The sequence below is a fragment of the Salmo salar genome, chromosome ssa07, assembly GCF_905237065.1.
Source record: "Salmo salar chromosome ssa07, Ssal_v3.1, whole genome shotgun sequence".
NCBI classification, from domain to species: domain Eukaryota; kingdom Metazoa; phylum Chordata; class Actinopteri; order Salmoniformes; family Salmonidae; genus Salmo; species Salmo salar.
The window spans coordinates 37,873,205-37,895,834 of NC_059448.1; the positions used below are offsets into that span (position 1 = coordinate 37,873,205).

A 22,630-nucleotide genomic window follows, 5' to 3' on the forward strand; every position below is an offset into this window, starting at 1 on the left:
CTTTTCACTCTATTGGATTGTTGGAAACCAAACCAGACGGAGAAAGAAGCTTGATTGGTGTGTTTTGCCACGCTCACAATTTAATCCCTATCTCCTCCCTCTTCCACTCCCTCACTTCCTCCCTTGTGAATGCAGAGTTTTAGGAGTCTACCTCCACGGAGCTTAACTTCACGATTAAAAAAAGGACATTCCGCAAAAGTTTCCAGACAAGCAACTACTGTACCTTCATTAAGTCAATTCTTTGAGACTGTTGACCAAAAGTTGACCGCCAGGTGCAGTAAAATAGAGAGAGCTGGTCCAGCATCTCAGTTCCAGAACCTCAGGTGTGTGTTTGCCACCAGCCTGAGTGTAGAGCTTATTATAAACCAAGACTTAACAGAGCTGGCATCCCACCAGCTTGCAGGTCCACTCTGACCCCCTGGCCTTTTACACAAACCCCCCCGCATGGGCCTCTACAGATGTCCAGCTGGAGTAGCTCTCTCCCTTTCCTGCCTCTCTCTCCTTCTTTCTATCTCTCTTTCTCTCTTTCTCTCTCTTGCTCACTCTCTGTCCCTCCCTCCCTCCCTCTCACTCCCTCCTTCCCTTCCACACCTCCATCTCCAGAAATCATCTTTCTCCGCCTGCAACACCTACGTCTTCTTTAAGCCTAGACTGATGACAGCACGATGAAAACATTTTTTTTGCGAGAAATGCAGTTTCAGAGCCCGGAACTCCCACTCTCCTGAATAGTTCCCCTTTTTTATTTGGGTAGCCTCCACTGGGCTCCGTTCCATTCTGAGAATTACCTCCAGATGTAATTCCTATCCCGCCCTCGCCGAATTAGTGGCTAGTAAAAATTAGGTTTAAATTAGCGGCGGTGTGGAGAACGGTTAAGTTAGAAATGTCCATATAATGAGTTTATTATTCTTTGGTGTGATGCCATTTTTCCTGAATTAATTGAAGTTTTCTTTTATGTAATTGGTGTCTGGTTGAATGGTATTACTGTCATGAATGGATGGCCTCTGTGTGTCAGTGGTAATTCAGAACAGTGAGGTAAGTGGAACTCCAGCACCAGACAGGACAGATCTATGTACCACTGAACTGCTGCTGTTAGCACTGGCCTTTTTAACACTATCGAATCTACTGTCTATATACACTGAGTGTACAAAATAATAGGAACACCCTCTTAATTTTGAGTTGCACCCTGTTTTGCCCTCAGAACAGCCTCAATTCATTGGGGCATGGACTCTACAAGGTGTAGAAAGTGTTCCACAGGGATGCTGGCCCATGTTGAGTCAAATGCTTCCCAAAGTTGTGTCAAGTTGGCTGGATGTCCCTTGGGTGGTGGACCATTCTTGATACACATGCGAAAGTGTTGAGTGTGAAAAACCCAGCAGCGTTGCAGTTCTTGACACACTCAAACCAGTGCGCCTGGCACCTGCTACCATACCCCGTTCAAAGGCACTTAAATATTTTGTCTTGCCCATTCAACCTCAGAATGGCACACATACACAATCAATGTCTTAATTGTCTCAAGGCTTAAAAATCCTTCTTTAACCTGTCTCCTCCCCTTCCTCTACACTGATTGAGGTGGATTTAACAAGTGACATCAATAAGGGATCCTAGCTTTCACCTGGATTCACCTGGTCAGTCTATGTCATGGAAAGAGCACTCAGTGTATCTATGTTATCAATCTAACTCCACTATATGGAATCTACAATGGCACCTGGTACCTGCAAATGTATAGCCAGGATGTTGTTGACATAGTAGAAGCAGTTTGTGGTGTGTTAAAATACAGGTGCTGCGGTCTTTTGATTTTCACTGGACTTTGTCTTAACTCTCATGTAGCAGCGTAGCTATGGTTATGTGAAGACTATGGGAAGCCGTGGGATCCTCAGCACACAGTGGATGAAGGTCATAAGTCGCTTTCCTATTTATCTTTAACGGGAAATACATCTGTGGAAGCGGGCTATTGTATGAATCCTTAACCGTTCTCTTTCATCTGATGACACCTTGCCGGCCAGGAACATTAAAATCCAATATCCATGTATTTTTCAATGTGAGTACGAATCTAATTTAAATTGCAGCCTTTACAATATGATAATATCTATGGTGAAAAAAGGGGAAGTTGTCTGCAATGCTATGCTCCTAGACTTTCATCTGTCTCCAATCTGCTGTATAATAGGTAAACTGCTGTGAGGTGCACTTGCTTGTTTAAATTTACCCACACAGCCGAGCCTTTGATTTCATCAACGCGTCTAATTCAAATACGTCCTTTTGAAGAAAACCTACATTTTAAAGGGAGAGAGGAGAGCGGAGCGCAGAAGAGCCAATTTAACCTGGAGTGTCTGTCGCATTCTACCCCAGTTTTTCTGTTTGAAGTGCCCGGTCAGCTTGAACTGTCTGACTTCTGTCATTTCGATCTCTTTTATTTTTCTCTCTGCTGCAGCAGTAACATATATACTTCAGTTCCCCTGCCTGCAGCTGGGGGCTGGTGGAAGGGAAGAGAAGGGGTGCAGCTAGGCAGGCAGGTATCATTAAGCAGCGAGAGGAGAGAGAGAGCTGAAGCCAGTGGAACGGCGCTGAGTGAGTGCTATACGTGGCTCCTCGTGGCGCATGTTGATATTTCGGTCCTTATGAATGTGCAGCCGGTTTATTTTCAGTAGGAACTGAAGGCTGGGCAGTTCCACCTCAAGCTGCTTATTCGGGCCTGTTGATATTGAGTCAAGCAAACAGTCACTCTGGGATGTCCTGTTGGGCACCGGGCCAAAGTCGCAAATGGAAGTCAAATGTGAGACTCCTATGTAGGGAGGGAGGGAGCCTAAAGAAAGGCAAGCAGCCAGCCTAGAGGGTTAGGGTTGGTGAGCTACCCAGTGACCACCAGTTTAAACTATTCACTTAACAGCTCATTTTGAACCACTGGATGGAAGTGGCATACTGTAAATCTTGATTAATACACTGAGTTGCTGTCTTGATCTGTTAGGCTACGTCGCTGTGAATCTGAATTGTACTTTTTTTTCTCAGTACAGCTGCTTGGCTCAGTCGGGGCTGGCTCCAGCTTCTTTTTTAGATGAATGACTGATTAAAAACATATTCTTGCTGTTGTGACTGCGGCAGCTGCTCTCTGTCTCTCCCCTTCTCCCACTTCTCCCTCCGTCTGAAATATCTATGCAAATATGTTTGGACACTATCATTATAGGCTACTTAATATGGATTTCATTAGGGATCGTTCTTAGCAAGGCACAGGGAAGTTGCCATGGATACTCCAGTGCTTAAGTACAGTATATAAAAAATATTCAGCCTCCTCTAATATAATCACTGAGCTCTAATGGTCCATTTTGGCCACATTCAACTTGTTGCGAGGGGGGGGTAAAAAGCCTTAAGATCATTATGTCTTGTTAATGTGTTTACATGCAGTATAACTGTGTTATTCAGTTTTGCTTTTGGAAACGTATCTCAGTGACATGAAGGTGGTCTGTTTGTAGATACTCTCATAGGGATGCTCATTCTATTGAAATACTGCAGGTGTCTGCCTGTATGAAGTCCAACTGTCAGTACCGGTGCAGCGTGTTTGGTGTTCAGGATATTGAGAGGTACTGTATATTCAGCTGTTCACTGCATATTGTAGCTCTGGTCTGGTCTGGTTTAAAGGGGAGGGCAGAGGAGGAGTGAATTCATGTGGATAACCCTCCATGCAAAGTGAACATCATGGCGTTTGGGCAAAGGGCTGAAACAAATACACACTCTCTCAGTCACTGCACACACAAGCCATAGGGCAGGGATCATAAAATAGATTCAACCGCCGGCTGATTTTTTTTCTTGAGTAGATGGTCGGGGGAGGCGGAATATAATTGCAAATCATTTGTAGACTGCAAGAAGCCCAAACAGATATAATATTTGACAAAAACATAATCATTTCAAACCTTGCTTACATTTGTATATCACGTGTCTCTCTATTATGCGTGGGAATACTTGGGAACGGATTTTCAAAATTAAAATCACTTGGAGCTGTGTTCCTGTTGTTTTTACAGTCCAACAATGAAAATTCTAACAACAATGTTTTTTATATATAAATATTTTTTTACACAGAAATCTTGGAGGGCCAAATAAAACCACCCACGGGCCAAATTCGGCCCATGGGCCACCAGTTGGGGAACCCTGCTATAGGGTCTCTTTTTCTCTTTCCCTTTCTCACTCTCTCTCCATCTTCCTTTCTCTCTCTCTCTCTCTCTCTCTCTCTCTCTCTCTCTCTCTCTCTCTCTCTCTCACTCTCTCTCTACTCCAGACACATTCCATCGCTGGGCCCCTTTTTAATGCATTTTTCAAACGCAGCACCTCTAAGTGGCAGTTCCACACCAGTGTTTTCCCCTTCCTCTTAATATACATTTGTTTCAGCATTGAAGTGTTTTGGCCATAATAAATCATTCTAATGGTGGGTGAGGTGAAATAGGCTTTGGGTATCTCTGTGTCAGCCCTGAGCCCAGGCAGCTGCCTGTGAGATTGACTAGCCCAATGGCGCTAGTGGTGATGGCGGTGGTGGCAGCGGCCATGGTCTCAGTCTCCAGCGTGGAAGTGTGGAACGTAGAGATGAGGCTCTTGACACTGTCTGATGGCCCCGGGCAACGAGCTTTGTGTCTGCTTTAATTGAAAATTAATAGTTAGAGGGTTGCTATGGAAATGATGCCATCGCTCCGAGATAGAAACCTACACCACCACTGCAACTGCCGTAGTTATTACCATCCCCCAGCCCGGCACGACCCTCCTCTCTACCCCCCTGCTACCCACGTCTCTTCTTCTGCCACGGTGAAGAGACGCTGGTGGCGATGTTTGTCCTTGTTGACCTTGGTGGTGTGAAGGCCCGGAAGAAAATACAGGCCGAAAACACACAGTGAAGTGTTGGTGATGCACAATGTCTTGTTGTTCTCTGGCTGACAATGTCAAGGAGGGTGGCTGGGTGGCTTTTCAACGCCCAGAGGACTGTCTTGTGTTTTGTCTTTTTATTAAGGATGGCCCTCCAAGTGGTTTATGGGGTGTTGAAGGAGCGTCGGAGCCACGTGGCTCGACGTGTTGTAAGTAAAATGGGTGTAATTGCTCGGCCTAATGTTTGCGCTTAGAGCAATTTAGAGCGTTGAGACGGTTGTGTGTAGCTAGCTGTTTCTCAGGCACAAACTCCCCTTTGATCTTGTTAAGTGTTTACCGCGCTGCGTCAGACAGTGAAGGCAAAATGAAAATGCAAAATCTTTTTGGCCGCTGTTGCTGTTTTAATAATGATATCATACAGCTAAAATCTGCTGGCTGGTATATAATGTGCTGTTCAGAGCCTGTTAAATCATGCCAACGCACTGTTCCGGGCTGTGAGTTCAAGTGGTCTTATACCCCGAGTTAGAGACTGGATCTTTTACTAAATAAATCTGTCATGACTGCCTTGGGTGCATCTCTCGGAACATGAAAGTTCTTGCTCTGCATACTCTCACTGTCTATGCGTGCATGTTTGCACGCGCGCACGTGAATTTGTATCTGTTTATCTTTGTTTATGCTGTAAGGAGAGTTTCTTGAATTTCATGAGTACACATTCGTCCACCAGACTTAAACACACACGCACTTAGGCCTGTGCGCGCGCGCGCGCACACACACGCACACACACACACACACACACTAGCACACACACTTGTGGGGACACGTGTGTTTCTGGTTTGGGGGAGCCTGTGTGAGTTGTACCAACCCTTTTCTCCACATCAGCCTCCCCTCGTCTTGTTTCAGTGGTGTCTACACAAACATGGCCAGCCAGACGAAGCCTAGGATTAAACCTCCCATGTCCATGTGGTGTTGTGAGCTGGTAGCAGATGGACTTGCTTTTGCATCTGCTGCGTGCAAACTGGGCTTTGTACTGTTGTCCTGGGGGATACCGAGGCTTTCTTCTCTACTAGTAGATTCCTGTCTGCTGGAGTAGCTAAGGAAAACATCTGTGGCATGCAGGAGAAAGAGAGAGAGAGAGAGAGAGAGAGAGAGAGAGAGAGAGAGAGAGAGAGAGAGAGAGAGAGAGAGAAAAAGGTGAAAATTGACAAACAGCATGAGATCAAAATGTTCCGTCTCGTTTCTGCCGGTGTGTGTTGTTTACAGTACAGCAAATATGTCAATACATCACAGTCAGGCTGGCGACGGCTGTACCTGGCAGACAGAGGGGACGGTTGTTCTTTGGCTCCGATTAACCATCGTTAAATGATGAAATGCACTGTGCAAAAGACTTGAGGCTTGATGAGCATCTGTAAAGACAAATGTGTCTTTTGTGAAGTGGTTGCGAAGCTTTATCTGATGCGGATGGAGGAAAAGCTGTGAAAAGCTTGTCTGCTGTTCTTTCCCCCCCCGTCTCTCTCCCCTCCGCTCGAATACTTCCTCTGAAAAGGAGGTATTTTTTCGAGTTTTGCCAGGCTTACAGCACATTGTTGCAGGCTTGCCCTGACAAGGGAAGACAGAGGCATATTAATCGGAGTCGTGAGAGCCGCATGGCTCTTCTGTAACTGGTGTTTTCCTGAGAAAATAAGTGAGAAAGGCATTCACTGTTTGGAGATCACGCCTGGTCCGCTCCTGAACCTTTGTCACTCCTCACGCTTGCTACGCAGAAAGAAAAACACCCCCTCGACCCCCCCCCACTTACCCCCTCCCCTCCCACCCCCCTGCCAACTCCCACCACCCCCTACTTCCCCCTACCCTTGCAATCAAACTGCTGATTTTTGTGTACGATTGGTCCTCGGGTGCTAAAACAATCACAGGGAATGCTTGACTTGTTTTAATTACCAGATGTTGAAGTGCAATGGGACTTGGACGTGAGCAGGCAGAGGTGCTCTCTCACAGTAGTGTCAATACTGCTGGAAATACCTTTTTGATGATGTCTTTGACAGTTAGCGTCAGCTAGTTTTTCTTTCCTCCTTTTTTTTCTCTCTTTCTCCCTCTCCCTGAAGCTGTTTTCTACCAGTGGCATTTTTCCCCCCTTGATACGCCGTTGTTAATGCTCCGAGGCGTCTAAGAATATCTTCAAATGACTCTTACGCGGGGGAGTGGAGTTCTCTCTTGTCATTGTTTCAAAGGTTGGTTACTTTCTCTCTCTACTTCACATTATTAGCAGTTTGTTTTCGATGATTTGTGTTTGTGAACATATCTGTCTGTATTAGTAGTTCTGTGTGGTGTGGTCTGAGGGCAGTTATCCAGTAATAGATAGAGCGACGTGTCTAATTGTTTTTCAGAGCTCTACTACTCTCTCTCTCCCGGAGCACAGTGCACAGAGCCGAGGCTACAGGCTGCTCTGCTACACTCGCTCTCCCACTAATCCTATTCTGCCTGTTTAGACAGCAACACAGAGACAGAGACGCTGAGAAAGGCACTGAGCTGTGCTAGAATAAAGCCAGGCACACATACCTCTCTCCCGGGGTGTCCGAAAACGCTCCCTTTCAGCTGCGGTTCTCCCTCAACTGGCTAGTTAGTTCCCCTCGACGCGCCGCCAGGTAGGGATGCAGGCTGTGCCGGCGAGAGCTGAGGCAACTCGCTCGTGTGTGTGTGTGTGTGTGCATGCGTGTGTGAGAGAGAGAGAAGGAGAGCTCCTGCAAGTAGCAGATGTGCGTTGAGAGCGAGCGGTGCGAGAGAGAGTCGCCTGGCAAGCGTGCAGACGAGGCACAAAGGGAGACCCGGCTCGCATCCTGTGAGGAGTCAGACGCTCTACATGTACTCGTGTAAAGGTCCCCCCACACCACACACACACACACACACACACACACACATGCTGCACTCACTCTCACACACTCACTCACCTACCCTCTCACTCACTAGCCAAAAGCAGTAGTAAAAATTATTATATATATTTTTTAATTGTTTTTGAAGGTCACTCTCAGATCAGAGACCAAGCCGTAATAATTGTAATGTCTTTCAAAGGCAATAAAAAAGGAGAATGAAATGATAAGTAGTGTTTTCAAGTAGTTGTGATATATTTCATCAGCGGCCGGCAGGCCCGGTGTATGATGGTCTAATTATGTCCTGTGTGTCAGGAGAGAGAAGGCACTGTGTCTAGGCTATACATTTCCATGTTGTGCACTTTTTTCACTCCCTCTCTCTCCTCTCTCTCTCTGCCTGAGAAGGCAGGCAGCAGCCCCCCTCTCTCCTCTCTCTCTCTCTCTCTCTCTCTCTCTCTCTCGCCTTCTGATCAGCTCCTATTGGGCCTGTCTGAGAGGGGCTGCCTGTTGGTAATTGCCCGGTGACAACTGGAAATGATAGAATAATTGTCAGGAGGGCCGTTTTTTAATGGGCGACGGGGCGATTTAAGTATGCATGAACAGGGCTTGGAGAGAGTCAGGGAAGAGCAGTGGCGGCGTTGTCTTGTTTATGATGCGAGCCTCTATAAACACAGTTGGAGTGATGACACAGATAGAAGCCCCTCTCCCCCTGTGACACCCCAGTCTGCTCCTCACCACTGCAAACAACACCAACAGCTTTCCTTCTCTGGCCACCAGACACTGTCTCTGACACTACTCCTCACCTTCAGGTAATAAAACCAAGCAACTCCAACTTCATCCATCCTTTCTCATCCTGCTCTCCACGCACCTCTCTCTCTCTCTCTCTGCTCTCTGTGCCGATCACCTCTCGCTGTATTAATGGCTACGTTTTATCGGCAGGAAGGCAGGCAGGCTACTCATCCAGTATTTAGCTGCTGTACTGTGGCTCGGGTTGTGTTCTGTGTGTTTCTGTGAGCTGTGCGTTCATGCGCTGGTGGTTAATTGCTCGTGATGAATGAATGGTCGGGCTGGTGATTAGTGTTTGACTGTGGACCTGAACATGCTGCTTTTTCGGGGCTCTTAGCCGTTTTAGTTTCGTGTCGGCTTCTTTATTTGACGTGTGCAGTTTAGGCTGCTGTTTAGGATGTTGTGTTGATGTGGAGTTTACTGTGTTACTAATGGGCAAATTATTGATCATTAAAATCAAGAGGTGAAGGTAATGTTTTTTATCGGATGAGATTTTACTGGTCTAGTGGTGATTAAATAAAAAGGGGTTCCCCGCCACCGTGATTCTTTATAAGCTAATAAAGATCAAATGTGAACGAGTTGCAGATATTTGTTTTACTAGGGTGAGTCTTTTATTTGGAGTTATTTAGCTAGATAAAAAAAATAAAAATGTGCAAGGAAGGATCCCAAACTTTATAGGGTATATCTCAGAACTGCATATCCATGTAGAGCAAATCCTTTAAGAAAGGAGAGGGAGGGTCATTGAAATTATAAGCGGGCGAAATACTAATTATCTTTATCAAAGGCAGGTGAATAATTTGTTTACTTAAATATTCATGACATGGAGTAAAGCATGGTATTGGGCTATTGTGAGCATATTATTAACATTTCATAGGTCTTTGTGCTGGAATGCGGATAGGCTTCCTCTTCATAATTTAATACCCAGATGCATAATGAGCTATGTGATTAGTTCACGTGGAGAATTGGCCCAACTCCATTTTGAAGGCAGATAATTTACATTGTTCTCCAGAGTCCTGAATATAATAGGTTATTTAGTGCAATAAAATGAAATGCTACACATTTTATATTTCAGCTTACAAATCCCCCTGGCGATATTCTGTTTTGGAGCTTTTTTTCCCCCCCTCTCCTTATTCTTTCTTTCTATCTATCTGTCTCTCTCTCTCTCTATCTCTCTTTCGCTCTCTCTTTGTGTCTCTCAGAAACAATGCATTTTGAAATTGTTTAAATAAAACACATGTTTACCTACATGTTTTATTTAGAATGCACCGTGGCCAATTAACACTGTTCATTAGCAGAACTGAGTATTTGTTTTGAAAGTTTAACCAATCACTTTGTTATGCTAATTGTGATGTAATTTAATTTGAGTCCCGTAATGATGATGCCGCTATTATCCACATAAATGATGCAGTTAAGCAGTACCACGCTCATTTGCATGTGCTTGAAGGGGAGAGCTGAAACGAAGCGGCTCCGGCATCACTTTACTGTAATTTTCCACCTCTGTTCACTCCCGCCCTTTGGATCGTCCTGGGCTGTGTCGTTGGCTATTGATGATCAGCACTTTTATCCGATTTTTTATTTATTTTAATGGCAAAAGAGGGTGCCAACTGATTCCTAGAATTGTACGATGTGGAAATTAAATAATTGAAAAAATGCAAATTATCCCTCAATCGACATATCAAACGTTAAGTGAAGTCTCCGTAGAAACGATTGATTTGTATTTATTTTTCTTCTTTTTCTTTTTTTTTGGGGGGGGGGGGGGTGGGGGCAGAGGGAGGGAGAGGGGGGGAGTACCTCCTTGAATTCACATTTGCACATCAAAGTGGATCCTTTGTTGGGCGAGAGCTTAATTTTGTATCTATTGATTCCATCATCCATGGTTTGGACATTATGCAGATGGGGTCTAGAGTGATTAGCTGGCTGTGTTTAAAATGGAAAGGAACTGTAGCTGGTACTGTAGTGGGGCGGGTAGCTATAGCTGGTAGTATTTTTAAATCAATTCCTAAAATCCGGAGAGGGGCAGGAGTGATCTCCGTTTGGAGACCTCCAGCTGGCTGCTTGGTGTGTGACTAAGCCACTGTTAAAGACTCCCTTTTATCTGTTTTGTCCAGGGTTAGACTCTGGTAATTTTCTTCTGAAAAGATGATTTTTCTCCTGACCAATCTCCCCTGTTATGGACCTAATTGGTTACATAAATCTTGTCTCGGTATGAATGAGAAATGTTGGGGTCTTGTCAAGTGTAATCTTCACCCTTATTTACCAATTCATTAAGATCTATCGATGCAGGACTGGTGAGGGGGAATGACAACATAAATCAGGCCGGGGACATAATGACCCTAATCAGCCAGAAATAACTAGAAACGTCACAATGAGCTATGTCTCTGTATCACTCTGGCTGGATCCCTCTCTCCTCGCTGCAGCTCTGCCCGCTGTCCCTCCGTCCGCTTTACCGTCATTAGCTCCTCTGCCCCCCCCCCCCTCACCTTCCCTCAGAAGAAGCCGTAAGCACCTCTCTGTTGCTTGCATCAGTCAGGAAGTCCATCTCACCTCACAGCTTGTTTTATCTCAGGCCCCAGCAACAAAAGCAGACCATGTCACGGAAAATAATTACATCAGAAAAATGCAACGAGAGATGAAATATGCGTCGGAGGAGTTGGGTAAATAGTCCCTGGTAGATAGATGGATGTACAGGTCTCCAGCCTCTGAAGAAAGTTCTTTCTTCCCTGCTTCACAACGCTGCTGCTTCCTCTCTGTAGATATGATTGGAGCAGACAATGGGGCCTTCTCTTTTATAGGTCAATTACTCGTGATTAGGTGGGCTTAAGTTAATTAATGGGAATTTCCCAAAATGCAAACGAGGGCCTAGCTTGATGAGCTTTCGTCACTGTCTGCTCGTGGTCGCCCACTTTGGTGCCACCTCCTCCTCCTCGCAGAAGGAGGTGCTTGATGGGTAAAATGTAAATGATATGGGAAAAGCTTACGAGGAGATGTTACGCACTAACCACACATGAGGACTTAGATTCTCCTCCTCCCGTCAATGCTCTGCTACTGTGTATTACAGACCCAGAGGGAGATAGAGAGAGAAGACACTCTCCATACACAGACAGGTGTACATCTCCATTGACGTCCGGAAACCTAAAGAATGTCGTGGATTTTCATCTCAGATATAATTAAAGACCAAGTTGAATATTTATTTCCCCGGAACTTTTTATGTAATATCATTGATTTATATCGAGTGTTTTCATATTTATGGTGATTTGTAACCAATTGGATAATTAACTGGAATAGTTAGCCATTGTTTTGTGTATTAAAACACACTGTCTTAATGGAGAATCAAACTGCAGAGCAAGACACTGTGTAATATGAATTATTTAAATGTACTTTAGGACATTTAGTACAGTGCAGACTTCCTTGGTTACGTTGGCACAAAACATACACGCACACACACACACACACACACACACACACACACACACACACACACACACACACACACACACACACACACACACACAAAACACACACACACACGCTCCCAGACACTTACACACACTTGCGTACTCTCCCCTTTATCTCGTTCTTTCTGTCTCGTCTTCTTAATGTAAACAGAACAGAATTAAGTTCGGAACATTCTCTCCACAGAATGACTGGGAACGACTATTTATCGTCAGCTAAAATGATGAATTGAAATATGGCTGAGGCTTTCTGAGCATGGTCTCATTGTGCTGCCGATAATGACGTGTGATACCGTTTCGGAGAATAATGTTAATCCTAAAAAAGCTAAGTCTATTATTCATTCATATTCATCCCTTTTTTTTCATTTTTTTTCCCAACCCCTGATTTTGTAAATATGATTTCTCCCCCTAAAGCAATCTCATCTTCTCATTCCGTTGTGAGTCACTTTGAAATCCCTTTATCTGAAGGAGAAACCCTTACCATTATACACAGGTTTTAGAAATAGTCATTAATGCTCTTTATGGTGTCCCTTCAGTGCCAAAAAGGAAGCTTTTAGTTTCTGAAGCGGCTAGGTCTGCTCTGACTTGCCTATACTTAATCTCCACTAGTGTAGCTGTGTTGAACAGAACTTCAGCAGTGGCTGTTCTCTCCCTGCTCCTGGCTCACTGCTTAGGGCTTCGGGAGAGGTAGCAATAAACCACAAGTGACTTCCTTGGGCTGCGAGGAGCGAGGAGCTTCGACCAGCGAATTACACCTCAAGTACAAACAAGCATCTTGGTCACGTGTAAGGGTTTATGTAAGCAACGAGCTGAGTGGTAACATTCAAATGAAATAAAACATTTTTTTTTTTTTATTGTTATTTCAACTCGGGTTTGGTGTTATAATTTTCTAAGTGCCAGCTCAAAGCCAGTGTTTTAAGTGGTTGATATCTGTCATTTTGATTTATTAAGCAATCTTAAGTGTTAAATATTTGAGCATAGCCAGGGCCCGGCACTTCTTTATTTTGAATGCGTTGTAACTTATGGAAATGATTTATTCATTTCACTGGAGCACAGAATATGTGATTATTTTAAATGGTATCCATATCTTGACTTGATCTGAACGGAAGGAGCCAACAGACGGTGAAATGTCATTTTTGCATTCTTTTTTTCCCAGTGAATGTAACGTTAAGAATTGCTACTACCTGAACTGTGAACTGATAATGAATAGACTTCTTGGATCACGGAGTTAGTGGTCGCGTTTGGTTTCTGAAATGGTCATCAGGCTTATTAAGACAGGAGTGCTGTTTCATGTACACTATCATGCAGGCACAATGAGAATGGATCAGTGTTCCTGACTGCAGGAAGACACTGCAGAGTGGAATCCTGTACACTCAGGCTGTTTGAATCCTGGGCAAATCTCAAATGACACCCTATTCCCTATAGTGCACGACAAAGTCCACTACGAAGTAGTGCACTATATAAGGAACAGGATTTCATAAGAGATGCAGCCTGTGTGACACCCTGCCACCTCAGTTCAGTTTTGGGGCAGATGGAGACCTTTATGTGTCAAATAGGGGACAGTATAACCCAGTACATCTAGATAGATGGCCAGTGTTGTGTGTTTGGTACCTGATGAAGAGGGAGACATGTTAGTTAATGAGGAAACATTAGGGGCTGTTAAAGCAAGGTAAATGTGTGTGTGTGTGTGTGTGTGTGTGTGTGTGTGTGTGTGTGTGTGTGTGTGTGTGTGTGTGTGTGCGTGCGTGCGTGCGTGCGTGCGTGCGTGCGTGCGTGCGTGCGTGCGTGCGTGCGTGCATGTGCTTGAGTGCGTGTGTGTGTGTGTGCACATGCGTGTGTGTGTGTGTGTGTGAATTGTCTCTGTCCTCCCACATCAGTAGTCTCACTACAAATTCACAATCTCAGCCCGGAATGCGTTGTCAGGATTCTGTCTGGGATTCTTCACCTGATGGAAAAGACAGATTTGCACGGCGTAAAATTCAAGAGCAAACATTTACTCAGCCGGAGAGGAGTAGCAAGCAAGTCACCGTTACAGGGGGAAATAGACAAAAAAAAGAGAAGTGACTTTAAAGATTCACAAATAGTGTGTCTCTCTCACTGTATCTCAAATGATTCTCTTTCTATCAGACCCCGTAATAGGAACGTTGAAGTCATCCGTGATCTTTGACCCGCAGACGGATAAAATAAAGAGTTCCGTTTTCTCTCACTATCTCCCCTTAAACACTTTGTATGACTGTTCTTTTCCCTCCCTAGCTGTACACCTATAGTATTACCAGTGAATTACGCTGGCAATAACAGTCTTTGTCTGTGTAACTGATTCATATAATATGTGGTCTGGTACCCCTCATTGGAAGATTATGGCTTGAGGAAATGGCGTGAAATAGCTGGTGTGTTAAAATGCAGGACACTACCAATTTAAGGGATGTCAAACACACAGGCAAGGCAGACATCCCCGAGCCTTATTCACTCACTCATGCACTGTTCAACTCCTCCATAGCCCATAGACTCTGGATGATGCTAGTCCAGTAAATATTGTTACACCGGGTGGAGGACTAGACGCTTCCGGTCTAGTTGATTCTAGGACAGGCTGATCCCATGGCAGACTGGTTGGTACCCCCGAGGGGTATAGAACATGGGAGAAGACCTGCGATGGACATACACTCACATACACACATGTACGCCTAATGCACACACACACACACACACACACACGCGCGCGCGCATAAGCGTGCCACACACACATGACACACACACACCGATACACACTTACCCTCTGGGGCTGTACGTTGTCACTATCCATCTCTCTCAATGTGTACAGTGAGCCCTGACACTCCTGCAGTCACCACCACAGTCAGATCCTCTCTCTGTGGTCTGCAGCCAGGGTGGCTCTAATTGACATTCTAATTGGCAGATTTGAATGCTGCCTTTAGATGGCTAATTAATTTGTCTCACCGCTGTCATTAAGGTTAAAGCACCATCTGATCTCTCAGAATATGATTAGCATATATCTGCATTGTCATTATTATCATTATCATCGGTTAGACACATGCACAGATTTTTGTGGAGGAGGGAGAATTTCTACCATGTTCATGATTAAGATGGATATTGTATTAATATTCTGCATTTCCTTGATTGAAATGACAATAGGATTCTCCCTTGTTTCTCGTTTAAGCAACATTTGATAGGTGGAAGAGGATTCACCTTCTTTTAACCATATTTCTCATTTCAGTTCAGTTTGTTTTATGATTTACGAATCATTTTCAAGTAAATTACATATAGTCAATTGAACCTGTCTTGTGGGTTAATAAAAATCGAATCGGTTTAATTTCAAAATCCCCAATTTTAAGTTGAGTTAGGTAATGCTTCTCACTGTATTAACATGTCATTAAAATATCCTTATTTTTCCCTCATATATCTTCAAGTTTTCCTCACATCCATCGCACTTCCCCAAAAAAATCTCCATTAGAATTTTCATAAAATCCTAGTAAAGGCAATCAGGCGGTCTTTCTCTGAATATTTTAAACCTTGAGCATGTAAAATGTATGCCTAATTTGAATACTTATTAGCCGCATGATCTCGGCTGCTGCTTTGTGTTTCTTGGGCTGAGATTCATCACTGGTTTGGGTGTCATACATTGTGCCAGTCTAACCCTCTCACTATGTCCTTTTCTCTCTCTCCCGCGTGCTCTCAAACTCTCTCTTTCTCTCTCTCCCCCTCTCTCTGCCCCCTTTCATGGTCTCTCCTTTTATGTCTCTCTCTCTCTGTCCCCCATTTCTCCCTCTCTCCCTCTCCCTGTCTCTCTCTGCCCCCCATTTCTCCCTCTCTCCCTCCCCCTGTCTCTCTCTGTCCCCCCATCTCTCCCTCTCTCCTTCCCTCTGTCTCTCTCTCTCTCTCACCACTAATGTGCCTGTGCCCTGTTTTAACAGGGAGTGTTTGTTCATAAGCACGTCTTGTTCACTGCTTATTTACTGTGGCCGGAGCAGCTGTCACCCTGCTCTGTGTAACTCCTGCTCCTGTTTGTTCTGCCTGTATCCTGTTTATCCTGCACCCTGGACATCCTTTAAAGACTGTCTGCTGTTAGCTGGCTTTGTGGCTGGGTCTGCCCCTCATCACACAGTTACACAGCCTGGCCCCGTCATTCTAATGGCATTTACTGATGTGAGAATGCGGTTATTTTAGAAGCAGAATCTGTTTTGTTACCTGAGCTGTGAATTGATAATGAATTGGCGTCAGAGTTGGTGGGCACGTTTGGTTTCTGAAATAGTTGTCAGGCTTTCGAAGACTAGTGTGCTGCTGTTTCATATACAGTGAGCTCCAAAAGTATTGGGACAGTGACACGTTTTTTGTTCTCCAGTACTTTTGATTTTAAATGATACAGTGGTGCACAAATGCCATTCCCCAAGACATGCTAACCTCTCGTCATCATTCACGATTCATTCAGGAGTATCCGTAATCATGGTAGTATCCACATTAATGTACAAGTGTTTAGAAACATATTCTATTCTTATTTACAATAAAAGTGGCTCCAAAATAACACAATACATTATTTAACATTCATTTCTATTGGGAACAACATTATCTGAAACACAACCAAAACAAACAGCAAATGCATCCAACAAGGTTGTAGAGTCACAAGTGTGATGTAATCATTGTGTGCTAGGAATATGGGACCAACTACTTTAATACCCATATTAGATGAATTTGTCCCAATACTTTTGGTTCCTTAAAACTTTGAAACGGTTCACCCAATATGGATAAAAAATACCCTCAAATGAAAGTTGACAGTCTAACCTCATAGTCATTGTATCATTTCAAATCCAAAGTGCTGGAGTACAGAGCCAAAACCACAACAAAATTCACTGTCCCAATACTTTTGGAGCTCACTGTATCATACATGGAGATGGGATCTGTGTTTCGACTCAAGAAAGACACGCTGCAGAGTGGCGTACAGTCTATGGGCAAATCTCAAATGACACCCCACCGTGCCTCCTCAGTAGTCAGTTTGGGGGCATTTTAACCTGTATGTGTCCCGTTGTTGACAGTATAACAGAGGAAATCTATATTCCCACCAGATAGAGATGGCCAGTGTTGTGTGTTTGCTACATGATGAAGAGGGAGACATGTTAGTTAATGAGGAAACATTAGGGGCTGTTAGAGTATCCCTTCTAAGGTCAATGTGTAGTGTAGTGTAGTGTAGTGTAGTGTAGTGTGTGTGTGTGTGTGTGTGTGTGTGTGTGTGTGTGTGTGTGTGTGTGTGTGTGTGTGTGTGTGTGTGTGTGTGTGTGTGTGTGTGCGTGCGTGTGTGCGCTTGTGCGTGCGTGTGTGTGTGTGTTTGTGCATGTGTATGTGTGTGCACGAGCACGTACATTTGTGCATGTGCAGGCATGTGTGTATGTGCTTGTGAGTGAGTGAGTGAGTGAGTATGTATAGCCTTTCTTTATCAGCATTATCTCTCAATCCAAAATCAGTCACGGTACAGGATGTTCTGAATCAAAACGTAGTATTAATTGCTCAGCCTAAGCATGTGACACAATTGGTGTATTTAATCAGAAAGGGAGGAGGGCAGTACTGTACCACCGCAGATATAAAAATGGATATTATTTGAATATGAATAACCATACATAACGATTTGAAATATAATTATTGCATACAGACTACATTAATGGTATAGACATTATATTTTATTGAAGCGAAACTGAAATATTAATCCCCAAAAATGATACATTTGAATTATTAGGTACTACCTTAATTAATATGCTAATTAGGGAGAGGCTGTCAAGTAGAGGGGCCCCGTCAGAGTGGCATTAGAGATGCAGAACACACCTCGAACAGTGTGTTGTGTCGGGGCAGTCAGTGTGATCCGACTTATTTTATTTATTGTGAGGATTTCCACTGATCCTGGGCAAGACTCCACATTGCTCCAACCAAGCATTTATGCAGGGAAAATTATTTTAAATTATTTTAAAAAAAAAATTATTACAGGAGAGGAGGTAATATGCATAATTGATGCTGTTTTTAGCACAATCATTAGTGATATTCGTGATATATATATATATATTTTTTCTCTCCTTCATCTCAGCTTTTCATATCTAATAGATTGCCGGTGAAATTAGTTCAATATCTTACATTTATTTGCACATGTTAAAATTGGAGGCTTAAGTCTTCGTCTCGTCGACTCCCACTGTATGGTTTGATTGCAGTTCACGGACCAGTTTAATTGTGTCCCGTAGAGAACAGCAGTAAATGTTTTAAATGTCACCAAAATAAATTAATATTTGAGGTTTGATTAAAAAAGAACGAAAAAAAATCTAGCCAATATGTGACATATGAGATTTTTCTCTATGGAAGCCTCGGAGGCACATTTTATTTAGACACAGCTAAGGGAGAGGAAGCCTATTACATCATTTATCACCGGGTGATACCATGTGATTTGGATCCCACCTCCTCCTCCTCCTGTGCCACATTTTAATTTTGCATGATTAGCTGTGCGTCATTAAGCAACTTCGTTCAGACGAGACTCGCACTAAAACCCTGACAGAATCAAGACGGGGAATAGTTTAGGAGGGTCTGTGTCTGTGTGTGCCTAGACAGGGTGAGGATATGTCAAGTGAGTGAGCGTGTAAAAGAAAGAAGTGTGCGTGTGTGGGCGTGTGTGTCTGACTGCGTGTGTATTTGTATACATTTTTATGCTTCCCTTAGAAAAAGTATTTCTCCATTTTTTTTTTTATAACACAGTCATACATTAAGTGTCCCATACACATATATTCCCAACGTGTGCGTAATGCAGCAGAGGCCCTATTTGTACCTAAATTCTAGTGATTAAAACACTTTAGACTCTGCACCTCCTTTACAAAGAGACCAAGAGGACGTGCATCTCTTTGTATTGCTTCATTTACACAATGAATGCATAATTCCTCCTGCATCACCCCCCTCCCCCTCTTAAATGCTTTAATTTGCGGTGGGACCGGGCGTTGATAATAACGGGAGCTTAAAAAAAAAAATCAAGAGAAAAAAAGAGAAGAAAAGGGTTGTAACAAGAGCCTTAACCGGTGCCTCTTAATCACTTCTAGGTTTTAAGTCATGATGCAGGAGTCGGCCACAGAGACAATAAGCAACAGTTCAATGAGTCAAAATGGAATGAGCAGCCTGAGCAGCCTATGCAGCCAATTAGATGCTGGCAGTAGAGATGGAAGATCAAGCGGTGACACGAGCAGCGAAGTAAGCACAGTCGAGCTGCTGCATCTCCAACAACAGCAGGTAAGTTGTGTTTCTCCTGCACATCACAATGCCCTACTGCTAGCACAGGGGACAGGAAGTCTTTTTTGTTGGAGATGACACTGTGTATATAGTATAGAAATAAGGTTGTGTTTTTATTTGATGGATTTTTTTGTGTGTGTGTTTATGACTGTTTTTATTGATAGCTGTTGATTGTGTGGTTGGGCATTTCTGTGTTTGATTTTGTCGTGTTGCTGTTGAGGAGTACTTTTCTGGAGGTTGTGTGGTGTAGTTGTCGCTGGTGTTTAATTGTGTTTTCTGCTGTTTTTATTGATATTTGTGTGTGTGTGTGTGTGCTGTGTTGAGAGCACACTTCAGCTGAGGCCGTGTGAGTGTGTGTGTGTGTGTGTGTGTGTGTGTGTGTGTGTGTGTGTGTGTGTGTGTGTGTGTGTGTGTGTGTGTGTGTGTGCGCGTGTGTGTGTGTGTGTGTGTGTGTGTGTGTGTGTGTGCGTGCGTGTGTGTGTGTGTGTGTGTGTGTGTGTGTGTGTGTGTGTGTGTGTGTGTGTGTGTGTGTGTGTGTGTGTGTGTGTGTGTGTGTGTGAGAGAGAGAGAGAGAGGGAGCGACGTACAGAGCCGGCTGCCGCTGCCGTTGTGTGTGAGTGCCCTGTGTGTGGTTGTGAGAGCCGTGGCACAGCTGTAGCCACCAGAGGGCCTCCTAACTCGGTCCTATAGCCATCCACTCTACTCTGCCACATCCCCGGGAGGCAAACCTTTGACCGGGACCCACTTCTTTAAAAGAACCAATCTGCATGATCTCTGTTCTGACTACTGTCTCTCATCTGGCCTGTGGAATTAACAAAGAATTCATACATTTTTGTTGTGTAAATGTAGGTGCGTTTTTATTTTATTTTCTGTCGACGGTGTTGATTTTATTGATTGCTGTGTGATATTTCAACGTGACTGGGGCTGTTGTGTGGGAGCTGTGAGAGTCAGGCGCTGTTGAGGAGAGGAGTCAAGTGCTCGTGTCTTTTCATGGTGAATGATGGCTTTGACAGTTTGCCAAAAGAGCAGCGGTAGAGGTCAGGCCGTGCTTAAGGAGGCCAACGCCGCGGGTTTGGAACAATGCGTGTTGCTTTGGTGTTCGGAGCCCTGCGAGTGTGTGTTTGTGTGTGTTGTCTACTTGTAACATTTTTTATTTTTTTTGTGTTGCTGTGAGAACGTTTCTGTATTTTTTACATGTGTGAGTTTGTGTCTGTGTGTGTCCGTGTTAGTGTGTGTGTACGCGCGCATGCTGGTGGAGGCAGCTGAAGCCCTGTGGTTAAGTCGTGCCGGTGTGTGTGTCTGATGGTGTGTGGGGGGGGGGGGTGCAGCCAGTGTAGCAGAATGAGGCATGTCCTGCAGTCCTCCCCCCCCTACACCCCGCCTAACCCCCCTGCCCCAGCCCCGCACCACCCCCGATGCTCCAGCTGGTGATTACAACAGCATCACGACACCATCGCCTCACCCCCTATTCATCATCACACTGCCTGTCTCTCTCCCTGCAGACGGCTGATTGGGGTCAGTTCTCTCCTTCTCTCATTATTCTTTTATGTTTTAACCTGTCCTACTGTGGAGGACTGCAGATACATACTGACCGTATATCTCACCATAGGCCTATATCCTGCTATAGGGCCCTGTGTGCCAAGGGCTGGAAATCTATCTGCGCTCGTTCACTAGTGTCGGGTGTGTGGAGTAGAATAGAGGTGCTGGGACACATTTATAAAAAGGTCAAAAGAGTAGAAACAATAGTCATCTATTTGTAAAAATGTTTTATTTCACTGCCATTTTACAGACGTACTATTATTATTTTATAAAATATATTATATTATATTATAATGATGTTTCATGTTATTATTTCACTATGATGATTTCCTTCTAATGCTTAAATCGCTGCAATTTAAAACGCGACAACAGATCTTCTAACTTTAGTCAGAAACTCATTTACTGACAAAAGGAAGTCGGAATCCATAAAAGAGAGCCACGGAGGGAAAGAGCAACGCAAGCATAAAGTATCTAGTTAAGTTGTTGAGACGGACACATTGTGAAGGGGAAATGTGGAGCGATGTGACAATCTTCTCCTGTAAAGAGCAGCTTTATTTCGGTGGCGAGACAGACACATTGAAATGAGTGGTCCAGCTAACAGGTCTCCCGAGGCCTTTTTTAAACAGAGTCCCTTGTGCTGTTAACTTCACACACTTCCTGTTCTGTGCGCTGGGCTCACATCGCTCTCCCTCTGGTCTGGTCTGTCCGTATGGAGAGGATACCTCTACCTTGGTTAGCATTGGTTAGCATAAGCTTACAGTTGTTTATGAGTGGTTAGTGGATTGGTATAAAGGGTTGTTTTGTGTGTGTGTGTGTGTGTGTGTGTGTGTGTGTGTGTGTGTGTGTGTGTGTGTGTGTGTGTGTGTGTGTGTGTGTGTGTGTGTGTGTGTGTGTGTGTGTGTGTGTGTTTTAACGTGATTTCGGTATGTGCTGTTTTTTATCCGTACATACAGCATGGATTGTACTATACCGTATGTGCATGAAAATGCTTATCTAAGTGTATTCCAGCACTTTTGAAGAGAGCCTGAGTTGAATTTTCTGACATACTGTATTTGGAATGACATTGAGTGTTCCAGTGGGTGTAAAGGGAGCTGATAGAATCTCCACTCTCTCATCATGGTGCTAGAGAGGATGATTAATAAGCACTGATGAATTCTCCACCGTCCCTTTGGGTTCAGCTGTTCCACGGTCATCGCAACACACCACCTCCAGCTATAATTAGAAAGACGGTACTTTAGCATTTTCTCTCTTTTTTTTGTTGATATTCTTGAAGGACACAAATCAACATGTACACGAGAGCTTTTTTACTGTTTGGCCAAAAGGAGGGGAGAGAATTCTTTTTTTTGGGGGGGGGGGTTATATGTGTACATTATTTTATTTTTTTACTTTTCTTCCCCAATCAAAAACAAGATAGCCTTGAGATAATTTCCATGCTTGCGTTTGCATTAATATGAAGGGATTAAAAGCATTTCACTAAACAGGTGGATCGCTAAGGTCAATGTCATTGCCACGTAAGAAGCCTTTCTGAATAATAAATAAGTCCGTGTCACAGCTGAATTTCAATCCCACATTATGTCATCCTCTCATCACCATATTCCCAAGGTCTCCCCTAAATAGGCCTAATTTGATTTCAGATTGTAGATGAGATGTCCTGTGTATCTGATTGCAATTTGCCAGTTAGGCACAGGAACCCACACACTGATGCATGTTACATACAGCCTAATTACTATGCAAAACCATGACGATAAAAGCACTCAGAAATGTTGCTTGCGTGTTTTTTTAATGAATTAAATCAACTTATAAGGCTGTGGTCGTACAAATGTATTAATATGCGATAAAAAGGAGTATACATGGTGCTCTGCATTGATCTGCTGGATCCATACCATAATGTACTTT

The 22,630-nt window shown here is 43.9% G+C and overlaps 1 protein-coding gene and 1 long non-coding RNA gene across 19 annotated transcripts in view; one reads left to right on the plus strand and one right to left on the minus strand.

Moving 5' to 3' along the window:
* LOC106609245 (forkhead box protein P2) overlaps nt 1-22,630 on the plus strand; it is a 118,465-nt gene that overhangs the window by 34,178 nt on the left and 61,657 nt on the right. For 13 of the 18 annotated variants that reach the window (XM_014207815.2, XM_014207816.2, XM_014207817.2 and 10 more), the window contains exon 4: nt 19,009-19,195. The exons of 1 other annotated variant lie outside the window; for it this stretch is intronic. In XM_014207815.2, the coding sequence (XP_014063290.1) occupies nt 19,019-19,195 (177 nt within the window). In that variant the 5' untranslated portion in view covers nt 19,009-19,018. Of the gene's footprint in view, nt 1-6,708; nt 7,065-8,196; nt 8,510-19,008; nt 19,196-22,630 lie in introns of those variants that run through there. 4 more of the 18 variants (XM_014207808.2, XM_014207809.2, XM_014207822.2 and 1 more) reach the window with 4 other exon arrangements.
* Nucleotides 4,219-7,643, minus strand: LOC106609247 (uncharacterized). Its single transcript, XR_001329666.2, has 2 exons — nt 7,393-7,643; nt 4,219-5,942 (listed from the first exon to the last, which is right to left on the minus strand). It is a non-coding gene; the product is annotated as an uncharacterized lncRNA (long non-coding RNA).